The 19290-nt window shown below is 41.2% G+C and overlaps 1 protein-coding gene across 1 annotated transcript in view; it reads left to right on the forward strand.

The window, feature by feature from the left end:
• Positions 1-19290, forward strand: part of SDCCAG8 (SHH signaling and ciliogenesis regulator SDCCAG8) — a 233058-nt gene that overhangs the window by 46966 nt on the left and 166802 nt on the right. The window contains exons 7-9 of the mRNA XM_035010960.1: positions 923-987; positions 4221-4409; positions 13093-13231. Coding sequence (XP_034866851.1) covers positions 923-987; positions 4221-4409; positions 13093-13231 — 393 coding nt within the window. The remainder of the gene's footprint in view (positions 1-922; positions 988-4220; positions 4410-13092; positions 13232-19290) is intronic.

Genomic DNA, 19290 nt, shown 5'->3' on the forward strand with positions numbered 1-19290 from the left:
AAGTTTTCAATGTCCACCCAATGCCTCTACTACATGGAGATTACAAGAGTTGTCTGGGTAAAGGTCTTGTATATTTTTTCTTCTCATGGCCTATTCTCACCTGTTCACCCATCTCTATCCATTCTTCCATCTAGCATTGTATTTGTAAGTGGATACAGATCCACTCACTGGTCAAACGTGCAACATGTTTTCTCCAGCCTCTGTGCCTTTTGTTCTGTTGGAAGTTAATCCTTTAAGTATTAGCGCTTCCTCCAGGAAGCCTTCTTTATTTCTCTTAAGCTGAATTACAAGTTCCTGCCTGATTTCAGTTTACCTTCTATATACCTCCCTGGAGTGAAATATATAATTGAAATTGTCCCTGTGTTTTTCTATTCCTTCTGAGAATATAAGCTCCTGGAGGTTAAAGGCATCTTCATCTTAGATACCCAATAAATATTTGTTGAATGAAAGAATAGTGGGATGCCAGCATTGTAGCTAGTACATCCATTTGGTCTGTTATTTATTGTGATTTATAACTTTCCTTTTATCATTGATCCAGCACTCATTTATTGTATGTGAATACACAGCAATCACAGTGGGGGGGTTCCAGTAAGATTTGATCCTTGCCCTCATGAACCTTATAGGTGAAAATTGGTTCTTCTCAGAGTCATGCTTTTAAAAGTAAGATCTAATGTAGGCATTTTTGAACAAAATTGGCAGGGGGGCAGTAATAACCATTTTATGACTCAGTCCACAAAGAGTGGGTATACACTCAATAAAAGTACAAAATTTGGGTGAACTAGGGAAAGTGTTTCTTGAGAGGACGCATTATATTTCTTCTTGGGTAAAAGGACAAAAATTGAGTTTAATATTAATAATTAAAACTTGCTGATAAAGCACAGGGCATGGAGAAAATGTACACTTTTTGTTTTCTCTTCTAAAGGAGAGGCTAAAACTTACTTATGAAGAAAAGGGTGAGATCCTGGAATCTCAATTGAAGTTTTTGAGGTAAAGTATCATTGTCCATTTAAAAATTATAGCAAAAGCATAATGATCTTAAAATGTATTTGAATGTTTGCTGACACGCCAATTTTACTCAACTTAAGAATTACTTGATGACATTTTATGTTCAATATAAGAAATATCCTCAGGTTATTAAAGGAGCAGGGGCATAAAATTGTGAAGTCCCATTTCAAAGAACTATGAGCTAAATTATAAATTTTATCCCTTCATTAGTTATGAAATATTCATGTTTTATCATAGAAATTAAGAATCACTAGCTGCTCTGATAGAAATTATGCTTTTAAAATAAAATACTGAAAATAAACATTCTAGTTTTCAAATTATAAGCATTTTTTTTTCTCTATAGGTATTTTTATCTAAAATTATAACAATAATAGTTTGAGTATTTTTCTATATATGATGAATATGAGTATACTGTCTCCCCTTCTCCATGGGGGATATGTTCCAGGACCCTCAGTGGATGCCTGAAACTGTGGATAGTATTGAACCTTATATATATTGTTTTTTCATGTACGTACATACCTATGGTAAAGTTTAATTTAGTAAGAGATTAGGCACAGTAAGAGATTAAGAGTGGTAACTAAAAATAGAATAGTTATAACAAAATACTGTAATAAGAGTTATGGGAATGTGGTCTCTCAAAATATCTTATTGTCCTGGCTGATCCTCCTGTTTGAGATGATGGGAGATCTAAAATCCCCAGGGGGTGAGATGAAGTAGGGGGGAATGATATTCACATTGTGACGTATTGTTAGGCTACCACTGACATTCCGATGATCTGTCAGAAGGAGGATCATCTACTGCTGGACCTTGGTTGACCCTGCATAACTCAAATCATGGAAAGTGAAACTGTGGATTGGGGGGGATTTCTGTATACACAATAAGTTTTCATGTACTTTTTGACATGTTTTTTTAGAAGTCCCAATAAAATCTATATATTACAGATTAACCAATTAGTGATTTATTATATACTATGGGCAGAAAAAGATACCAGGAATTGAATTTTTTGGGGTGTTGAAGCTTATTTTAAATAATGGCAGTGAAATATTTTTCAATCAAACAAACTTTGAAATACTTTTTATAATTTTATTAAGTCTAATTTGCAATAAAATTTAAAATCTTCAGGCCACATATTGTTTGGAGACATAAGCAGAATAATAATACCCAGACCCAGAGCTCGTGGCTTTCGTGCTCATTTTTTAATACGCTCTTACTCACTTTATACCTTAGCCTGATTAGTTTTAGGATTTCTGTAGAGACTTTTATTTTTTCATGAAGAAACCTAACGTTTAAAAAGTGGCCTAATTTTTGCTTTCTTGCTTTTTTTTATCTAAGTCTTTATTTTGATTTCTGTTGTGTTTTGATTCTTCAGTTTTTGTTTTTGTTTTTTAGAGAGAGAGAGCACGAGCGAGCACGAGTGGGGGAGGGGCAGAGGAAGAGAGAGGATCTTAAGTAGACTCCACGCTGAGTGTGGAGCTGGACGTGGGGCTCAATCCCACAACCCTGGGATCATGACCTGAGCCAAAGTCAAGAGTCAATTGCTTAACTGGCTGAACCACCCAGACACCCTGATTCTTCATTTTTTAAACTAATGGCAATGTGATTATTTTGTCTTATTCATAAGTCAAATGTGCCATCTTTAATTACATTAAAATACCACTTTGCAATGAACTAGGCTTTGTTCCCTGCACCTTCTACATCTTTCTTTTCCCTTTAGTATACCTTAAGATTATTTAAAGAGGCATTTTCTTTAAGAAAGAGATAAAACCACCATTCTCAGAAGCTCTGGCTTTCTGGTATCTATTTCTTTTTTATTTTTTTGCCATTTCGAGTAATCAAATCTACCTAACTGTTTGGAATTTGAAACTGACAGAAATAGTAATGGAGACCCTTTGATTTTGGAATGTGCTTCCAAAGTTCTTTTTACGAAGCCTTTGAAAGTCAGACTTTTTCTATATGATATTTAAAAAGAAAACTTATTACATTGGAGATATTATCTCAGGCATAGGGCAAAAACAGCTCCTTTTTTTTTTTTTCACTTCAGACTATCATTAGCTTAGCTTTTTTAACCCTTAGATTGCCTGCAGATCTTTCTTACCTCCTCAAGGCTGCCTGAAAGCCCCCACATCCCAGAGTGGAGGTAGTGTGTGATAGCCAGGCATCTTATTATTGACCTCTCTTCTGTGATAGCAAGTTAGGATAGCTGTAGCTCTCTGAGTATAATAGAAATTGACAGCAGAGTTGACTGAGCTGGAGATAAAGTGCCTGCTTTCAGTAGTCCAGGTATTTAAGGGCTATTTTCTCTTTTGAAAGCTAGGAAGTTTTTATATATAAAATATACAGTAGGAAAGGAAGTGTGCAAGGAAGCTCAGTTGTCCCAGTTGGCTTTACCAAAGCTTTACTGGGAAGGGGTGGGGGCGAGAATACAACCCATACACTGGTCATTTTATCCTTAAAAAGTCAGCATGGAGAACCTCATCCAGGGACTATCTCACATAGTAAAACAAACAAAGTAAATACACACACACACACACACTTCCTCAGCCCTTTCTTTTAGCAGACTGCCTATTTCCCGCTAATAGCTGCTGCTTATGAATCTTTATGAATGGTAAATTCTATATAACTTCTTTCTAAAAGAAGAGAGTAGCCCACTTTCTTTTGAAATAGGTCTTTATAGAACTTTGTGATTCAATGATTTTTTAGTTTTTTTTCTTCCTAAAGAAGAATGGGCAACAATAAATGACTCACAGATGAAATCCATGAGCTTCTAAGGTACTCTACACATTTTAAGGGTTAACACTTGGAATAGGGTATTTCCCTCAATTCAAGGATGTTGTGTTACGTTGCCTCGCCTTTTTATTAGGAGAAATGACTTAGGATTTGTATTTGGAGTTTTATTTTTGATCGGTGGACGATATAACATAATGGAGATGGATCCTTTGAAAAGAGAGCTGGTATCAAGAGGCAGACTAATCTGTGTTAAAATCTTACAAGAACTTGGGCTAATTATTTAATATATTCAAGTCTCATTTTACTCAGTGTCAATTAGGGTAATCACACTTACGTTTCAGGGCTGTGGGAGGAATTAATCAGGTATTGTATACAGAGCACCTCATAAGTTAAGCACTCGTAAGTAGTAGTAGCAGTTATCTGTGGGATGATACAGGTGACGTAGTGTACATGGTCATTTACTAGAACTTTCTTTCCCTTCTTTTCAGGAAAGACCTAGCTGAATATCAGAAAAATTGTGAAGATCTTAAGGAGCGACTGAAGCATAAAGAGTCTCTTCTCGCTGCTAATATGTCTAACTGTGTTGGTGGCCTTTGTTTGAAATGTGCTCAGCACGAAGCTGTTCTCTCCCAAACCCATAATAATGTTCACATGCAGACCATTGAAAGACTGACTAAGTAAGTAGCTTCTCCACACGGAGGCTCCATAACATGGAAAACTGTGTCTTTAAAGGAGCATTGTGTTCTTTCATCCCCGTGCTGTCTCATGTGGGATTGATGCTGAGCTTCAAATAAAATGGATTTTATTTTATTTCACCGGAGCTTTCTTGAAGATGGAACAGGTGGGTTCTGCCAGCTGTGTGTGACCAGGTCACTGGGACAGGTAATTTTACTTCTCTCGGCCTCAGTCTCATCTTGAAGGAGAGAATCGAAGTAGATAATCATTACAATTCTGTTCATGTCTACGAGTCTATAATTGCAAATCCGGCACTATTTGTAACAAAAATGAGTTTGAGAGGAATTCTCTTTTTAAATATTTTTTATTTATTTATTTGAGAGAGAGGACAAGGAGCATGAGTTGGGGGGTGTTGGGAGGAGCGGCAGAGGCAGAGGGAGAAGCAGGCCTCCCGCTGAGCAAGGAGCCCGATGTGGGGCTCGATCCCAGGACCCCAAAATCATGGCCTGAGCCGAAGGCAGACGCTTAACCAATTGAACCACCCAGGCGTCCCTGAGATGAATTCTCTTGATTTTGCCAAGTCTTGGATTTCCAAGCTGAAGTTTAGGTAGAGTGAATTTTTATCACATCTTCATCACGTGCCTGCTGTGAGGAATATTGGGAGTGCATCAGAAGAACGACCCTTAGATCCACTATCAATTTTTGAAGATGGACTAAGGACAATTTCCAAATGAGCTTTCATGCAGTCGAAGTTTTCATCTAGGCTGAAATACTACAGTTCTCTATATACATCCTTTTTGTCCTATCTTCACTGTTCCAGGGAAGCCTTTTCCTGTGAAAAAGTTATCCTGTGGGATTTGAGAATTGTTATTTAATACACCATCCAATGGTGATTTATAGTGTGTGTTCTTCCGTGCCCCCTACTCTTCTGTATGCTGAAGATCACCCCTCTCTGTTTGGACTTATTTAAATAGCCCAGACATCACCGCCTCCAAGAAGTATTCTCTCACCAACCTCACCCCATCTTGCCCTCAACCGACTTAGGCGCCTTTCTTCTATGATTTTATAGTAGATTGTGTATACTTGGAGGTGATACCTGTGATGTGTTTATTTCTGTGTCCCTGGCTTCCGGCAGAGGACCTGGCCTGCGGTAGACACTCTGAAGGTTTGCTGTTCATAGGACAAGGCATTTTGGCAGTCAGAGTTCCTCCAGTTGGAACTGGTGTAGAGAATGGAAAGATTTAGTCCTTAAAGTCAGACTAATTTTACCCCAGTGTTTTGACCTTTGCACAAATTACTTTACCTCTCTGAGTCTGGACTTTTCTTGTTTGAGGGAATAATACCTACATGTTGGGATTTTACTGGAGCACTTAGCCTTGTGGCTAGAGCACAAACTGCCTCGACTCATATTCTGGCTCTCCTAGTAACTGCCCATGTAACCTCGCGAAAGTTACTTAACCTCTCATGCCTCAATTTCCCAATTTTTAAAACAGAGATAAAAGTACCTTAATAGCGTTATTTTGAAGGTTCTTTGAAAGAATACCTATATGGTGCTTAAAACAGTTCCTGCCAAATAATAAATGCTCTATAAATATTAAAACTCCTCTGTACCTCTCCTACTCCAAAAGCAATCAAAATGTCTGGTAGCCATGGTTTCCATACATAACTAACCTATTGGTTGTTATATAGAAACTGAATTTCTCCAGTATGGACTGACTGGTAGTTTTTATGATCTGAGCTGATGGTCCTGCTTTTTGTTAAATACTATATTAATTAAATATATTATTAAATTATTCTTATATATTTCACATAGCTATAAAATTTATTAAATATATATTAACTATATTTCCAGATCCAACTACCATGTGGCAAACATTTATTATATACCAAGGACTCTGCCAGGCAGTTTAAAAACATAATCTTTTTTAATCTTAGTAAAGCATGTATGAGGTGAATATTACACCCATTTTGCAGCTAGAGATACTGAGACTCAGAGGAATTAAAAATTTGCCTGTTTACATTTGAAAAAAAAAAAGAATAGAACTATACTTCACAAAAACAAATTCAAGATGGTTTAAAGACCCAGATACAATTCAGCCTATAAAAGCATTAAAAGAAAATATAGAAAATTATCTTTATGGCTTTTGGCTAGGTCAAGTCCTGAACATGGTATGGAAAATGAATGCCATAAAGGAAAAAAATATATACATTTAACTTCATTAAAAACAAACTTCTTATGATATCATGATACAAATTGAAATTAAAAGACTGGGGAAAATATTTGCATGTTACATAACAAAAAATTGGTGCACTATCTCAAGAACATCCTTTGAAACAGACATGAAAGACAAACTGCCCAGTTGCAATGTGGATAAAGAATAAGAACTGGTGAGCAATCAAATAGGAAGATGTCAATGTATGAGAAGGTATTCACTCTGTTATTATTGAGGGAAATACAGATTTTTCAAAAAACCCTTCAAGTTGGTGAAAATTAAGGAGATTGATAGTGACAAGAATTGGGGAGGCCATGAGTGAGTGAATATTTTCACACACTGCTGGTGGAAACTGTAAGTCGATATTACTTTGTAGGGTAATTTAGCATTATCCATTCATAGTTGAACTGTGTATTACATGTTTCAAAATCTACCCCAGAGAACCTGTGTATGTGCACAATGGGGCCGTTCTAGGGAATGCTTTTGCAACATTACTTATAATTGGTGTTGTGATAGTGTGATAGGATAAGAAATACATATTTTGGTCTTTATCTCTAGTTCCTGGCACAGAGCTCCTAAAACCCCTGTAATGTCCTAAATGATAAGAACAATAGGAACATCCTTTGTTATATTTGGTTTCTGTCCCCTGCTCCTGAAATAGCTCTGAAACTTCAAGGTGAAAGGAACATCTTTTGTTATTCTTTCAAGCTCCTTTCAGCCACACCTGAGTTTATGTTAATGAGATGACTTTTGGAAACCCACTAAGGATGGGGGAGGCTAGTCACCAAGGGAACCATCCATGCGATTAGAGGATTGGAACTTTCAGCCCCTATTCCCCAATCTCTGGGAAGTAGGCAGGGACTGGAGATTGAGTTCAATCACCAGTGGCTAATGATTTTATCAATCATGCCTAAAGAACCTCCCTAAAAACCCTAAACAATGGAATTTGGAGGGCTTCTGGCTTGGTGAACATATCAAGGTGCTGGAAGGGTGGCACGCCCAGAGAGGGCATGAAAGCTCCACTCTGCTTCCCACACACTTTGCTCTGTGCATCTCTTCCACTTAGCCCTTTGTGACTTGTACCTTTATAGTAAATGGGAAATAGTAAGTAAAGCACTTTCCTGAGTTCTGTGAGCTGTCATAGCAAATTGTCAAGGCTGAGGAAGGGGTCATGAGAACCCCTGACTTATGGCCAGTTGCTCAGAAGTACAGGTGACCATCTGGGACTTGCAGTTGGCACCTAAGGTGGGGGACAGTCTTATGGGACTGAGCACTAACCTGTGGGGTCTGTGCTGACTCCAGGAAATTAATGTCCCAATTGAGTTAGTATCAACTGAGAATTAGAAAATTGCTTGGTGTGGAAAATGCACACATAAGGTGTCAGAAGTGTTGTGAGTACAGAAACTGGAGGAAAAGAAGTGTTTCTTTTAGGTGTGAACAACCTAAATATCCTTCAAAGGTTTAGATAAATTATGTTATGCACAGTAAAAGAAAAAAAGAGTGAGGTAGATCTACATGTACTAATGTGGGACTAAGCTCCACAATATGTTGTTGAGGGAAAAAAATAAAGATGAAAAAAACACGTCTGAAATGAAACCCATTTGTATTTTTATTTTTTAAAAAAAGCCCATGCACAGCCATACTATATATTTTCTCCAGGTTCATACATAGGCACAGAAAAAGGTTTGAAAGAATAAGCACCCGATATTTAACAGGGATTACCCCTGGAGAGGGGGAGGAAGGCACCAAAATCGAAAGTAGGTGTCAAGTGGGTCTTTACCCATGTTGGTAATTACATTTACAAGGAAAATATAATGAAAAATTCATTTAAAAAGGGCAAAAAGCATATTCAAAGTCACACAGATGAAGAGAAACAGAGTTTAACTAAGTGATCTAGCATAGCCAAACCAACAAATAAAAGACAGGGTTTTTTTTCCCCCTATTGCCTTTCATATTATCCTTATAGGTCATGAGGAAAATATTTTAAGAGGAAGCTACAAAGTTTACATTGATTTCAAGGCTGGCAGTCATTTAGAAATTAGATTCTTCCTTGGTTATGTATTCCTTTGTGACTATTCTACATTTTAGCTCTTAGCCTTTTAAAATAAATGTCAGCCTTCTCTGTTCAATTTTCTGCTTTGTCAGCATATCATGAGCTCATGTTCTGCTTTCCTAACAGAGTACAGTGGAAGGCTCCTGCTTTTATTGTCAATGAAACCTTTGTCTATAGGATTCCTTTGGCCTCAGCTGGTGTTCAGCTTCTTTCAACTTATTAATGCAGAAGGCTGAATATTGAGTGTTATGCTGCCTTTGAAGAGTGGCCAGCACTTTTTAGGTCTGGATTTCTAGTTTTCTGCATAATTAGTAGCCTGGACCCTCAGTAAGCTGTATTGTAGAATTTCCTGCAGGACTCTAAGATGGAATTTTAAAAAATTATATCCCAAATATGATGAATCAAAAGAATCTCCTGGCCTCTACTTGAAATGTGGCATTGTGACATGAGCTGTAAGTTCCTTTGTTGAACTTCTAGCACAGACTGTATTGGCTATATGACGGGAGTGCCTCGAGCTCTTGAAAGGGACAGGACTGGGCATGACCTCGAGATCAAACCACCAGTATGTTTGTGGTGTTGTGTTAGGACCATAAGGACTTTTTGGAGAGTATACCTAACAACTGTTGATGACATTGGATACATTTTAAAAGTTGCTTTGAAGTCCTCCTAGTGTTTCTGAACTTCTGCCTTTCACTCAGGCCTCATTATGCCTTGAGGTAAGTAAGAGCGAAGACAGTGACCTCTCTTTCTTGAGTAATGATCAAAACACCTTCAAATGATAATCAAGATGGAACTGCTTTGTAATTCGATTCTTTTCTATAGCTCCTAGTGTCTTGGAGAAGTTTCAGAATGCTGTTTAGAAAGGAGAAGTGATTACTACTATACTATCCTGGGACTTTAGTCCAGCTTGTGAATTTTGAGTGGGTCTTGGCAATGTGGTGTATAGTTGGCTTTGAAAGACTATGGCAGGAACTTCCCAGAAATGAGGAACAAGGAAATGTTGTAGTCAGCCCTCTAGACTTGCTTTTAAAAGACAGGAATAACACTAATGATGCTTAATGATGCTTGAAACTGGTACTCACTGTGGAATAGCTGAGAAATTTCAGGCATTTCTTAGACACTTTATCTTTCAAGATGAAGCTCATGCTCATATATCAGACCAACTCTCCCTTTTCCTTATTTTAAACATCTGACCCAGATTATTCAGGGACTTTCTCGGCCCTTGTCGCTCTGATTGTTGCACTAAATTCCTTAAATACTCCACGCTCATTAGCTGGTTCATCCCAGAACTCGCACCCGCTCCTTGCCTCGACTTGTGCATTGGCTGCTCTTTCAGGGTCTTTTGATCGTGGAATGTGGCAGTGTTGATGCCGTGTTGCTTGCTCTGCTTCGAAAAACTCCTTGATGACACTTAGATGGTGTTCCTGAAGCACTCGCAGACCTTTGGCCATTGCAGATGGTAATTTGGCGAAATGCCACCTCACACCCACACTGGTAGGTCATATGTATTTGTACAGCTTCCCACTGGGAGAGGTGCACTGGGGTCTGGCTCTGGGCTGGGCCTGGGGATTGGGAGCTCTGGAGCAGGCCTGCAGCGGCCCAGGTAGTTCTCCAGGGTGGCCGAGATTGACTGCTCCTGAAGGCCAGATAATGTGGAGTAGGTTGGGGCTGGGGCTAAAAAAGGAGCTAAATCAAGAAGGTGACCTAGGAATGGGACTGGAAGCAAGGCCTCGTGTTGAAGGCAGGGCTAACATGCCCAGAGTTGCGTCTGTTTCAAGTGCTTGCTATTTGGATATGGGCTGACCGAGTTGAAACAAAGCAAAACAAAAAATGTAGGGACTGAGTGGATAATCCTAAATTATCAAGATGGCTTCCTGCACCTGTAAGTGTGTGTGCAATTTAAGCATCTCTCTGGAGCTTCCCAGCTGGTCTGAGGACCGCCTTAAAGCATGGGTACATTTCTCTTCCAGAAAATTGGAGTGTGTCAGTCCAGTGGCCATACAGATGTTTAGTATCATCATTTCATGGGCTCGCTGTTGAATGATGAGGTTAACAAGACATCAGTATTTGGGGGTGTTTATCTTTGATGATTGTCTGTCATCTGAACCTGATGAGCTGATAGTCTGAAAAGTTTTTGAACCAGAACACCTAAACTCTTTAGTCTCCAATTCTAAATAGCCTAGTGACTTTTTAAATCTAGATCCTAAGGTATTAGAACTGGGAGGAGTTTTACTTTACCTCTTTTGATGCCCTCCTATAGCAAAGTCACTACTTGTTCGATTGGTCTTTTGTCCTTTATTCCACTGAGTATCTGCTAATGTGGCAAACGCTTCTCAGCAAGAGGACATACTGAAAAGAGATTAAATATATTAAGCGTTAAGTCTCCTGTAAGAAACAGATTTGTTCGATTTTGATCCTGTTGTGATCTGTCAGCATACTATCAACACTGAGCTTTTCTGTTAATTCTTTTAGTTGGAACCTTGGCTTCAGTGAGGCATGGCATCCCAAAGAGGTCAGAGCATCACTGAATGCTTTCTCAGTCTGACTTACAACTCTAAGAAAGGTGATGGTCTGATGCCCATTTTGACTTGTTGTCCTTAAAGAGCGAATTATTTTCTAGAGTCGTACATTCTAGTTGGACTGCATATTCTCAATGAAGCTAGTACTCTTTTATATTAGAGCTTTTTTGAAATGCAGATAAGTATAAATTCACTTTGCCTTCAAGTAATCTGTGTTTGACATAACGAGAGTGATTTAACCTTGCTTTGATTCTTCTACTCTTTCACATAATCATTGTGTTTGATTATATTTGATCAAAATAATTAACTCCTTTTTTCATTTCCTTTAGAACAAAAGAAAGAGTAAATTATTTTTCTCAATTCAAAACACACCAGCAAATTCTAAAATGAAGATCACTGTGCTCTCATGAATTTTATGATAGTTGAAGCCATTCTTTTTTTTTTTAAACAAAACGGGCTTTTATGAAACTACTAATAATTATAACTTTGTTCAGTATTACATATTTCTTAAAATATGAGTGCTTTCCAAATACCACAAATAGTTTAAATTATTTTATCTTTAAGAGATTTTTTTAGGGGTGCCTGGGTGGCTCAGTCGTTAAGTGTCTGCCTTCGGCTCAGGCCATGATCCCGGGGTCCTGGGATCGAGCCCCGCGTCGAGCTCCCTGCTCAGTGGGGAGCCAGCTTCTCCCTCTCCCTCTGCTGCTCCCCCCTGCTTGTGCTCTCTCTCTCTGTCAAATAAATAAATAAAATCTAAAAAGAAATTTTTTTTAAATCATGTCACTGGTTAATTCTGAAAGCAACTCAAGCTCAGATTATAACCTTTGAAATTATTTCTCCTTCAAGGTTGCTAAACTTAAAAAAAAAAAAATCAGAGTTGGCTCTTTCCTGGTAGTTTAGGACTTGGCAAAAAAAAAAAAAAAAGGAAACTGCAAGCAGTTACTTGAACTGAATTTGAGACCACAGTTTAGAACTTGAGCTCTTAACAAAGCATGGGAAAGCAGAGACAGACGTCCGACTTACTTCTTCTTTTTGCTTTGTGTGTGTGTAGAAAGTTTCCCACTTCATTTTCTCTTTGCTCTAGTGATCGTTTTTATCTAATGGATAAATTCCAAATACTCTAAAATCTTCTGCGGGATTTATTTAACTCATGAGATTGGATCTTTGCTAGTTTACATGCCAAAGTGTTTTGGCATCTGGTTGCATCTATCCCTAAGAAATAGTTAGCTTAGAGGACTTCTGAGAATTGCTGACAAGGGTGTGGGGCCAGGCAGCGATCAAACCAGCGGGATGAGATTTTATTAAATCCTGAGTGTTCTCTGCATGACCAGGGCAGTTGAGTGATTCAGCAGTCCTCCCCATTGAAAGAAGAAATGTGTTCATAAGTAGGTGAAAGAATTTAATTGAAAGAGAAGGGTGGAAAAGGGGGCTGTGGAGGAAGACAAACAGGCAAGGACCTATTTGTTCAGACAAACGAGAGGGGTGTCAGTGTAGATAAGACATTAGTAGCCCCTGAACATGTTAACTTCCACTTTGAGGTAGAGTTCCCGCCTTCTCTGTCTTACTCCTTTTTTCTCCCAGCCCCCACCCTTCTAATTTTTAAACGAACTTCCTCTTTTCTAGGCTTTACTCTGCAGCCCACAGTGGGGCCGTCCTCCACACAACAGGTTATTGTCCCACGCAGACGGAGCCCTGCCATGAATGTCCAGCTTTCCTGGCTGCTCTGCCTGGCCCTCGCCAAGGGAGGGCAGAGGGTCTCTCTCCTGGCGTGCTCTACCATGTGCCGAGCCAGCCCCCCCGGCTCGTCTTCCACCGTGTGCGAATGCCTTTCTCTTCCTCACTTATGAATACAGGATCGTTTGACCATGTCTTGTTTTGAATGTTCTTTCTGTGCTGACAGGGAAAGGGATGACTTAATGTCTGCGCTGGTCTCCGTCAGGAGCAGCTTGACAGATGGGCAGCGAAGAGAAGCCAGTGCTTATGAGCAGGTGAAACAGGCTCTGCAGATGACCGAGGAGGCCAACTTCGAGAAAACCAAGGCAAGTCTCAGAAGACCAAAATAAAGGCGCGCCGTAACTGCCCTGTTTTCTTTTCCAAAGTATTTCTGTGGTTATTCTTCCATGACTAAACTCTTTTCTTCCGAACATGCAAAGTGAATGCCAAGCTGTTAATGGTGACTTTGTGAAATGAAACAGATTTCCTGGTAGAATTCTTCTTCCTCTGTAAATCTTCCTATTATATCACTAGTCAGAGAATGTAGTACCATGTGGGAAAGTGCGTGGAGAGATTTGCACACTTCATCTCCTCATTTGCTGATAATTTTGAATGCTGTGAAAACCTTAACACCATTCGTATGAGTTCCTGTATGACAACTGACAAATGTTTCTCCCCTGTGCCTGGGAAATGTTGAGAACATCCAGACATACCACAGATAATAAATAATATATGTGTATTGAATAGCATATTTGGCTATAAATGGGTATGGATCCATGGATGCTAAGTCACACACATTGAATGATAGTGACAGTAATCATTAGCACTTCATGATCAGGCCATGTTGCAGGCACTTTGAATCCTAGGAGGTTCTTGTTGATTCATTGCTATGTTTGGGGGCCACACCTCAGCATCAGTATTTTATTAAGGTATGGGGCTCTTCACCCCTATAGTCAGCTCCTTAGTCACTTCCTTGTCCCTTGGTCTCTACCCAGTTCATCCCTGGCTCTTCCCAGACCACTGACCATCATTGCTTCCGTGACTAATGCCCTGATGCCTCTGAAACTTATGTTCATTCTGACCAATTTTGTCTTCCTCAAACACTCCTGGTTGTTCATTGGTACTGAACTCTTGTCCCTTGATGATACCATGACCCTCAAGCCCTCCAGTGAAGGCCCTTTGCCACTCATATCTCATCTGGCTGTGATGGAAGAATGAGCATGCACTCCACTCCTTACTGCCAGTTCCAGGCCTTTCTTCTATCCTTTCCGTTAGTGACCAATCCTCTTTGAAATCATCGTGGTCTCTCTTCTCCCTAATTTTAATCAATATAAACTCTCAATTACTATTTGTCACAGTGTCACTGTTTGACACTGTTTTTCAAAGAAACTCATCCATGTTATCACTTGGGTTTATAAAATAGTTGTTGGCTATTTGACTCTTTTTAAGAGCATTAACATCTGACCCTTTTCCCCCTCATCTTTGTCTGCTCAGGCTGCTAGAACAAAAATACCATAGCCTGACTGGCTTCAACAGCAAACATTTATTTCTCACAGTTCTGAGGGCTGGGGAGTCCAAGATGAAGGCACCAGCAGAGCTGGTGTCTGGTGAGGGCATGCTTCCTGGTTCACAGATGGTCGTCTTCTTGCTGTGTGGCCTCACATGGCCGAGGGGGGGAGGGAGCTCTCTGGGACCTCTTTTATAAGGGCACTAATCCTATTCATGAGGGCTCCATCCTAAGGACCTAATCACCTCCCAAAGGCCAAACATCCTAATACCATCACATTGGGGTTTAGGTTTCAACACATGAATTTTGAAGGGGCACAAACATTCAGTCCACAGAACCCTCCGCCTACCTCCTTTGATCATCCTGAAAGCTTTCTACGTCCATGTTGTTAATACACGCAACACCATGGTCCCAACACACTTGGGCTTGCTTACCTCTAATATGTCCCCTCTTCTACAGTAACTGTCACCTGAACCAACATGTCCGTGGTGTCTCAAACTCTGCATTTGCTACCTCTGACCAGCGCTTCTCTCTGCCTCCCTATCACCATTAAACCTCCTCAGTGTCCTCATTCCTGCCTCTGCTTCTTCAGTCTCCTCTCCTGTCTTGTTTTATCTATTGTGTCCAGGCTGGTCTTCTTCCTCTCCCGTTCCATTCTGTTCCATTCCATTCCATTTCCTTCCTTCCTTCCTTCCTTCCTTCCTTCCTGCCTTTATTTATAAAGATTTACTTATTTGAGAGAGAGCGAGCATGCGTGCAAGCTGGGGGGAGGGGCAGAAGGAGAGGGAGAGAGAGAGAGAGAATCTCAAGCAGACTCCCTGCTGAGCACAGAGCCCAACGCAGGGCTCGATCCCATGATCCCGAGATCACGACCCAAGCCGAAATCAAGAGTCAGATGCTTAACTGACCGCACCACCCAGGCGCCCCCCCTTCCATTTAAATAGGAACTTCACATCCCCAACTGAACTCATGACATTTACTCCCCAACGCTGCTGCGTTCTCTCTGGGACCGCACCTCTGTCCACCACCGTGCCCTGACCCGAAAGCTGGTTGCCATTAGTTTCTGAACTCTTCTTGAATTCTTTCCTCACTGTCACCTTTCTAGTTCAGGACACCATTATCTCTGGGTTTATGAATTACAACATCCTCTTCCTTCGCTGCGTTCTCTACACTACCCTGCAGCCAGAAGGGACCTTTCTTCGAGGCAGATTTGATCCTGTGATTCTTCGATTTCCAATCTGTCTGGGATTGCCCACTGCCTCAGGACAGTCTCTAAGCCTTTGGCATACTTCTGAGATCTGGCATGGGCTTCCTTATTACTGTCCTCCAACAGACTCGGCCTCTGTCAGCTTGGAAAGGCAGTCAACTTTAGGGGTTGGGTGAGGTCTTTGTTAGAGTTAGCAGGCCTCGATTCAACTCTCAGCTGCACCATTTCCCCAGCTGGGTGACCTAGGACAGCTTACTTAATTCCCCCGGCCACAGTTTTTCCTCATCGGTAAAATGGAAATAATATCTGACTTAGAGGATTGTTAGTGAGGACTGCATTTTATTTTATTTATATTTTTAAAGATTTTATTTATCTGAGAGAGAGAGAGAGAGAAAGCGAGTGAGCAGAGCCAGGTGGTGGTGGGGCAGTGGCAGAGGGAGAAGCAGGCTTCCCGCTGAGCAGGGAGCCCGACGTGGGGCTCCATCCCAGGACCCTGGGATCATAACCTGAGCTGCAGGCAGATGCTTCACTGACTGAGCCACCCAGGCGCCCCAAGGACTCCATTTTAAAATGTGTATCCGTTATGTTGTAGAAACTCTGGCACAAAGTATTTCCTCAAGAGCTAGCACCTCTGATGGTGACGGCCACTTCTGCCCCGTTTTTGTGCTTCTGTTACAGCCCCTGGGTGTTTGTACCTGCCATGCAAATTCTTCACTCCCCACCTAGATGTTTTCTCCATCTCTCAGGTCTGCTGCTGTCTCTAGAAAATCTCTGGTCTCCCATGCCTAGACTTGATGTACCTCTTATGTGTCTTCACAGAAAGGCTTCTCAGCCTTGGCACTATTGACATTTTGGACTACATAGTTCTTTGTTTTAGACCTTGTACAGCCTGCACATCATAGGATTTTTACCAGCATCCCTGGTCTCTATTCCCTAGATGCCGGTAGCATACCTCCTCTTCCCCAAGTTCTGGCAACCAGAGATGTCTCCATATATTGTCAGGGGTTCCCACGGGTGTGTGTGCATGTGTGTGTACATGTGCATGTGCGTGCATGTGTGTACATGCGTGTGTGGGGGCATATGTGCGTGTGTGTGCATGTGTGTGTGTGCACGTGTGCACGTGTGTGTGTGTGTGTGTGCGTGCATGCTGAATTGCCCCCAGGTAAGAACTACTCCCCATTATGTACAGCACTCATCAGTGTATTAGTCTTCCTTATTTGTCTTTATCTTTCATTAAACTTTTATTTATTTATTTATTTATTTAGAGTGTGCGTGCACATGTGTGCAGGGGCGGGGGGAGAGGGAGGGGCAGAGGGAGAGAGAGAGAACCCCAAGCAGGCTCCACACTCAGCGGGGAGCCCAACATGGGACTCGATCTCATGACCCTGAGATCATGACCTGAGCCAAAATCAAGACTTAGACGCTTAACTGACTGAACCACCTAGGTGCCCCTTTCATTAGACTTTAAAATCTCTGATAGGAAGGAACTTACCCATCTTGATTACTAGTAAATCTTTAGCATCTTGCATAGTGCTTGGCATGTAATAGGTTCTCAGAAAATATCCTCTAACTAAGGGAATTGTAATCTGTTTTCAGTAACACTCTAGAATTCTTTTATTCTTATCTTTCCAGTTTACCCCCATGGCCAGTGCCCAGCAGAGGCTCAATCACACATTTTTTTTTTCCTATTGCTACTTTCAGCCTTTCAAGTGATGCTGAAGAAAGTCACAGAATGAATTCCACGGGAGACTGATACTGGTCATCCTCAGTGGTTAGAAGTACTGTTTAGCAGTTCTTTTCTTTGCAGTTGGCCACCTTCTGTACCATAGGAAGGAATTCCACTTTCTGTATGTCCCCAGCTCTGCTGTTAACTCCTCACTCGGTAGCTGACCTGAGTTACTGATGTCACAGCCAACTGACAAGAGCCTCTTCAACATCTTCTCATCTCCCAGACATGTCCTCTACTCATTTTTCCTTGCTTCTCTGGCCCTCTTACTTCCCAAGATGAAATCTTCTCTAAGTTACTGAAGTCTCCTAGCCTTTTGTCATCACATCTTCTTGTATCTTTGGTCCCTCCCTCCCCTCTGTTTCCCTCTTCATCCATCTCCAGCTGTTATTCTTGCTTAAACAAACAACAGGCAGCCTTCACGTGATCAGCTTCCACTTCATCCACGAACTTCTTGCCGCCATTTCACCGGCAGACCTTTCAAAATGAGTGTCCACCGTTGCAGCCTTCCGTTCCCTTCTGAGCACACTGCAGGCGGGCTTGCAATAAATGGCAGTCTGACTTCATGCTGCTGAATTGCTCACTTAATTAATGGTCACCAGTCACTTCCGATTACTAAGCCCGGTGATGTCATCTCCGTCTTCATTCGACTCCTGACTCTGCTGTCTTGGAAGCCATTGGCTGTCCTTTCATAACATGTCATCTTTCCCCCTTGATTTATCTGACATTTACTCCCATGGGTTCTTTTTGTATTGCTCTTATCTACTCTTCTCCATCTCTTTTCACTTGTTTTCCACAAGCCTTAGACATAATTAGTAGTTCATAGCCTTCCACCTGCGTTGTCCTCATTTCCAGGAATTTGTCTCTCCTGTCATGTCCAGAACATTCCCTGCATTTGAACACCCCCGCCTTGTGCCTTTAGCTCTAACAGCATTCTTGAGCATTCTTGCTGCTACTAGACCTCTGATTATGTATGACATTCTGTTAGCATCTGAAAATCTACCAAGTTATATAATCTACCAAGTTACTGCTCCTCTCCATTTTCCTGTCCACCACTCCTTCTCCTTCTCCCATTGTCTGTGTTCTCTTTCTCAGATGATGGCATCCTCATCTTAGCAGCAACCCTGGCTGGCAGCCTTTAAAATATCTTGGCCCCTCCCCGTCCCACACTCTCAACATCCAATCAGTTGCCAAGCTATCCCTCTGTCTTTGGGGCTTTGGGGTCCCTTCTTAAACTCTGCCCACCCTTTCCATCCTGGTTAGGCCTACATAGATGATCACAATACACTTCCGTTGGTCTTGCTCAGGCCTCTTCCAGTTCCAGCATATCTTGCCTGTTGCTGCCAAAGTCCCCCTCAGTTGTAACTCTCCCTGTTCGAGTAGCTCCCCTCTTGCAGTAAAATGAAAGCATGACCTTCCAGATCTTTCACAATACGGCCCCACCCTAACTTTTCTAGCCTTATTTGTCACTACACTCTTTCCTACGACCTGTGCTGTTTCCTGAATATGACTTACAAGGTCAGGAATGTGACCTTCCTGAATGTGACCATGAATTTGCTGACACTGTACTTTACAGCAATGTATTGATCTATCTATTCAACCTTGGGGCTCAACCCAGGCCGCAGTCTTCCCAAAAGTTTGCCCCAGCCCTTTCTTGCTTGAATTAATCTCTTCCTCCTCCATAGTCTGACTGAGCTGGTATCATTTTGGTAGCTGTTTGCATAGCTCTCACCACCAAAATACCTTATTTTTTTTAAAGATTTTTTAAAAATTTATTTATTTGAAGGGGGGGCGGTTAGAGAGAGAGAGAGAGAAAGCACAAGAAGGAGAAGAGAGAGAGGGAGAAGCAGACCACTGAGAAGGGAGCCTGATGCAGGGCTCTATTCCAGGACCCTGGGATCATGACCTGAGCTGAAGGCAGACGCTTAACTGTGCCACCCAGGTG

The sequence above is a fragment of the Mirounga leonina genome, unplaced genomic scaffold, assembly GCF_011800145.1.
Source record: "Mirounga leonina isolate KUSES-001 unplaced genomic scaffold, KU_Mleo_1.0 Mir_154, whole genome shotgun sequence".
Classification (NCBI taxonomy): domain Eukaryota; kingdom Metazoa; phylum Chordata; class Mammalia; order Carnivora; family Phocidae; genus Mirounga; species Mirounga leonina.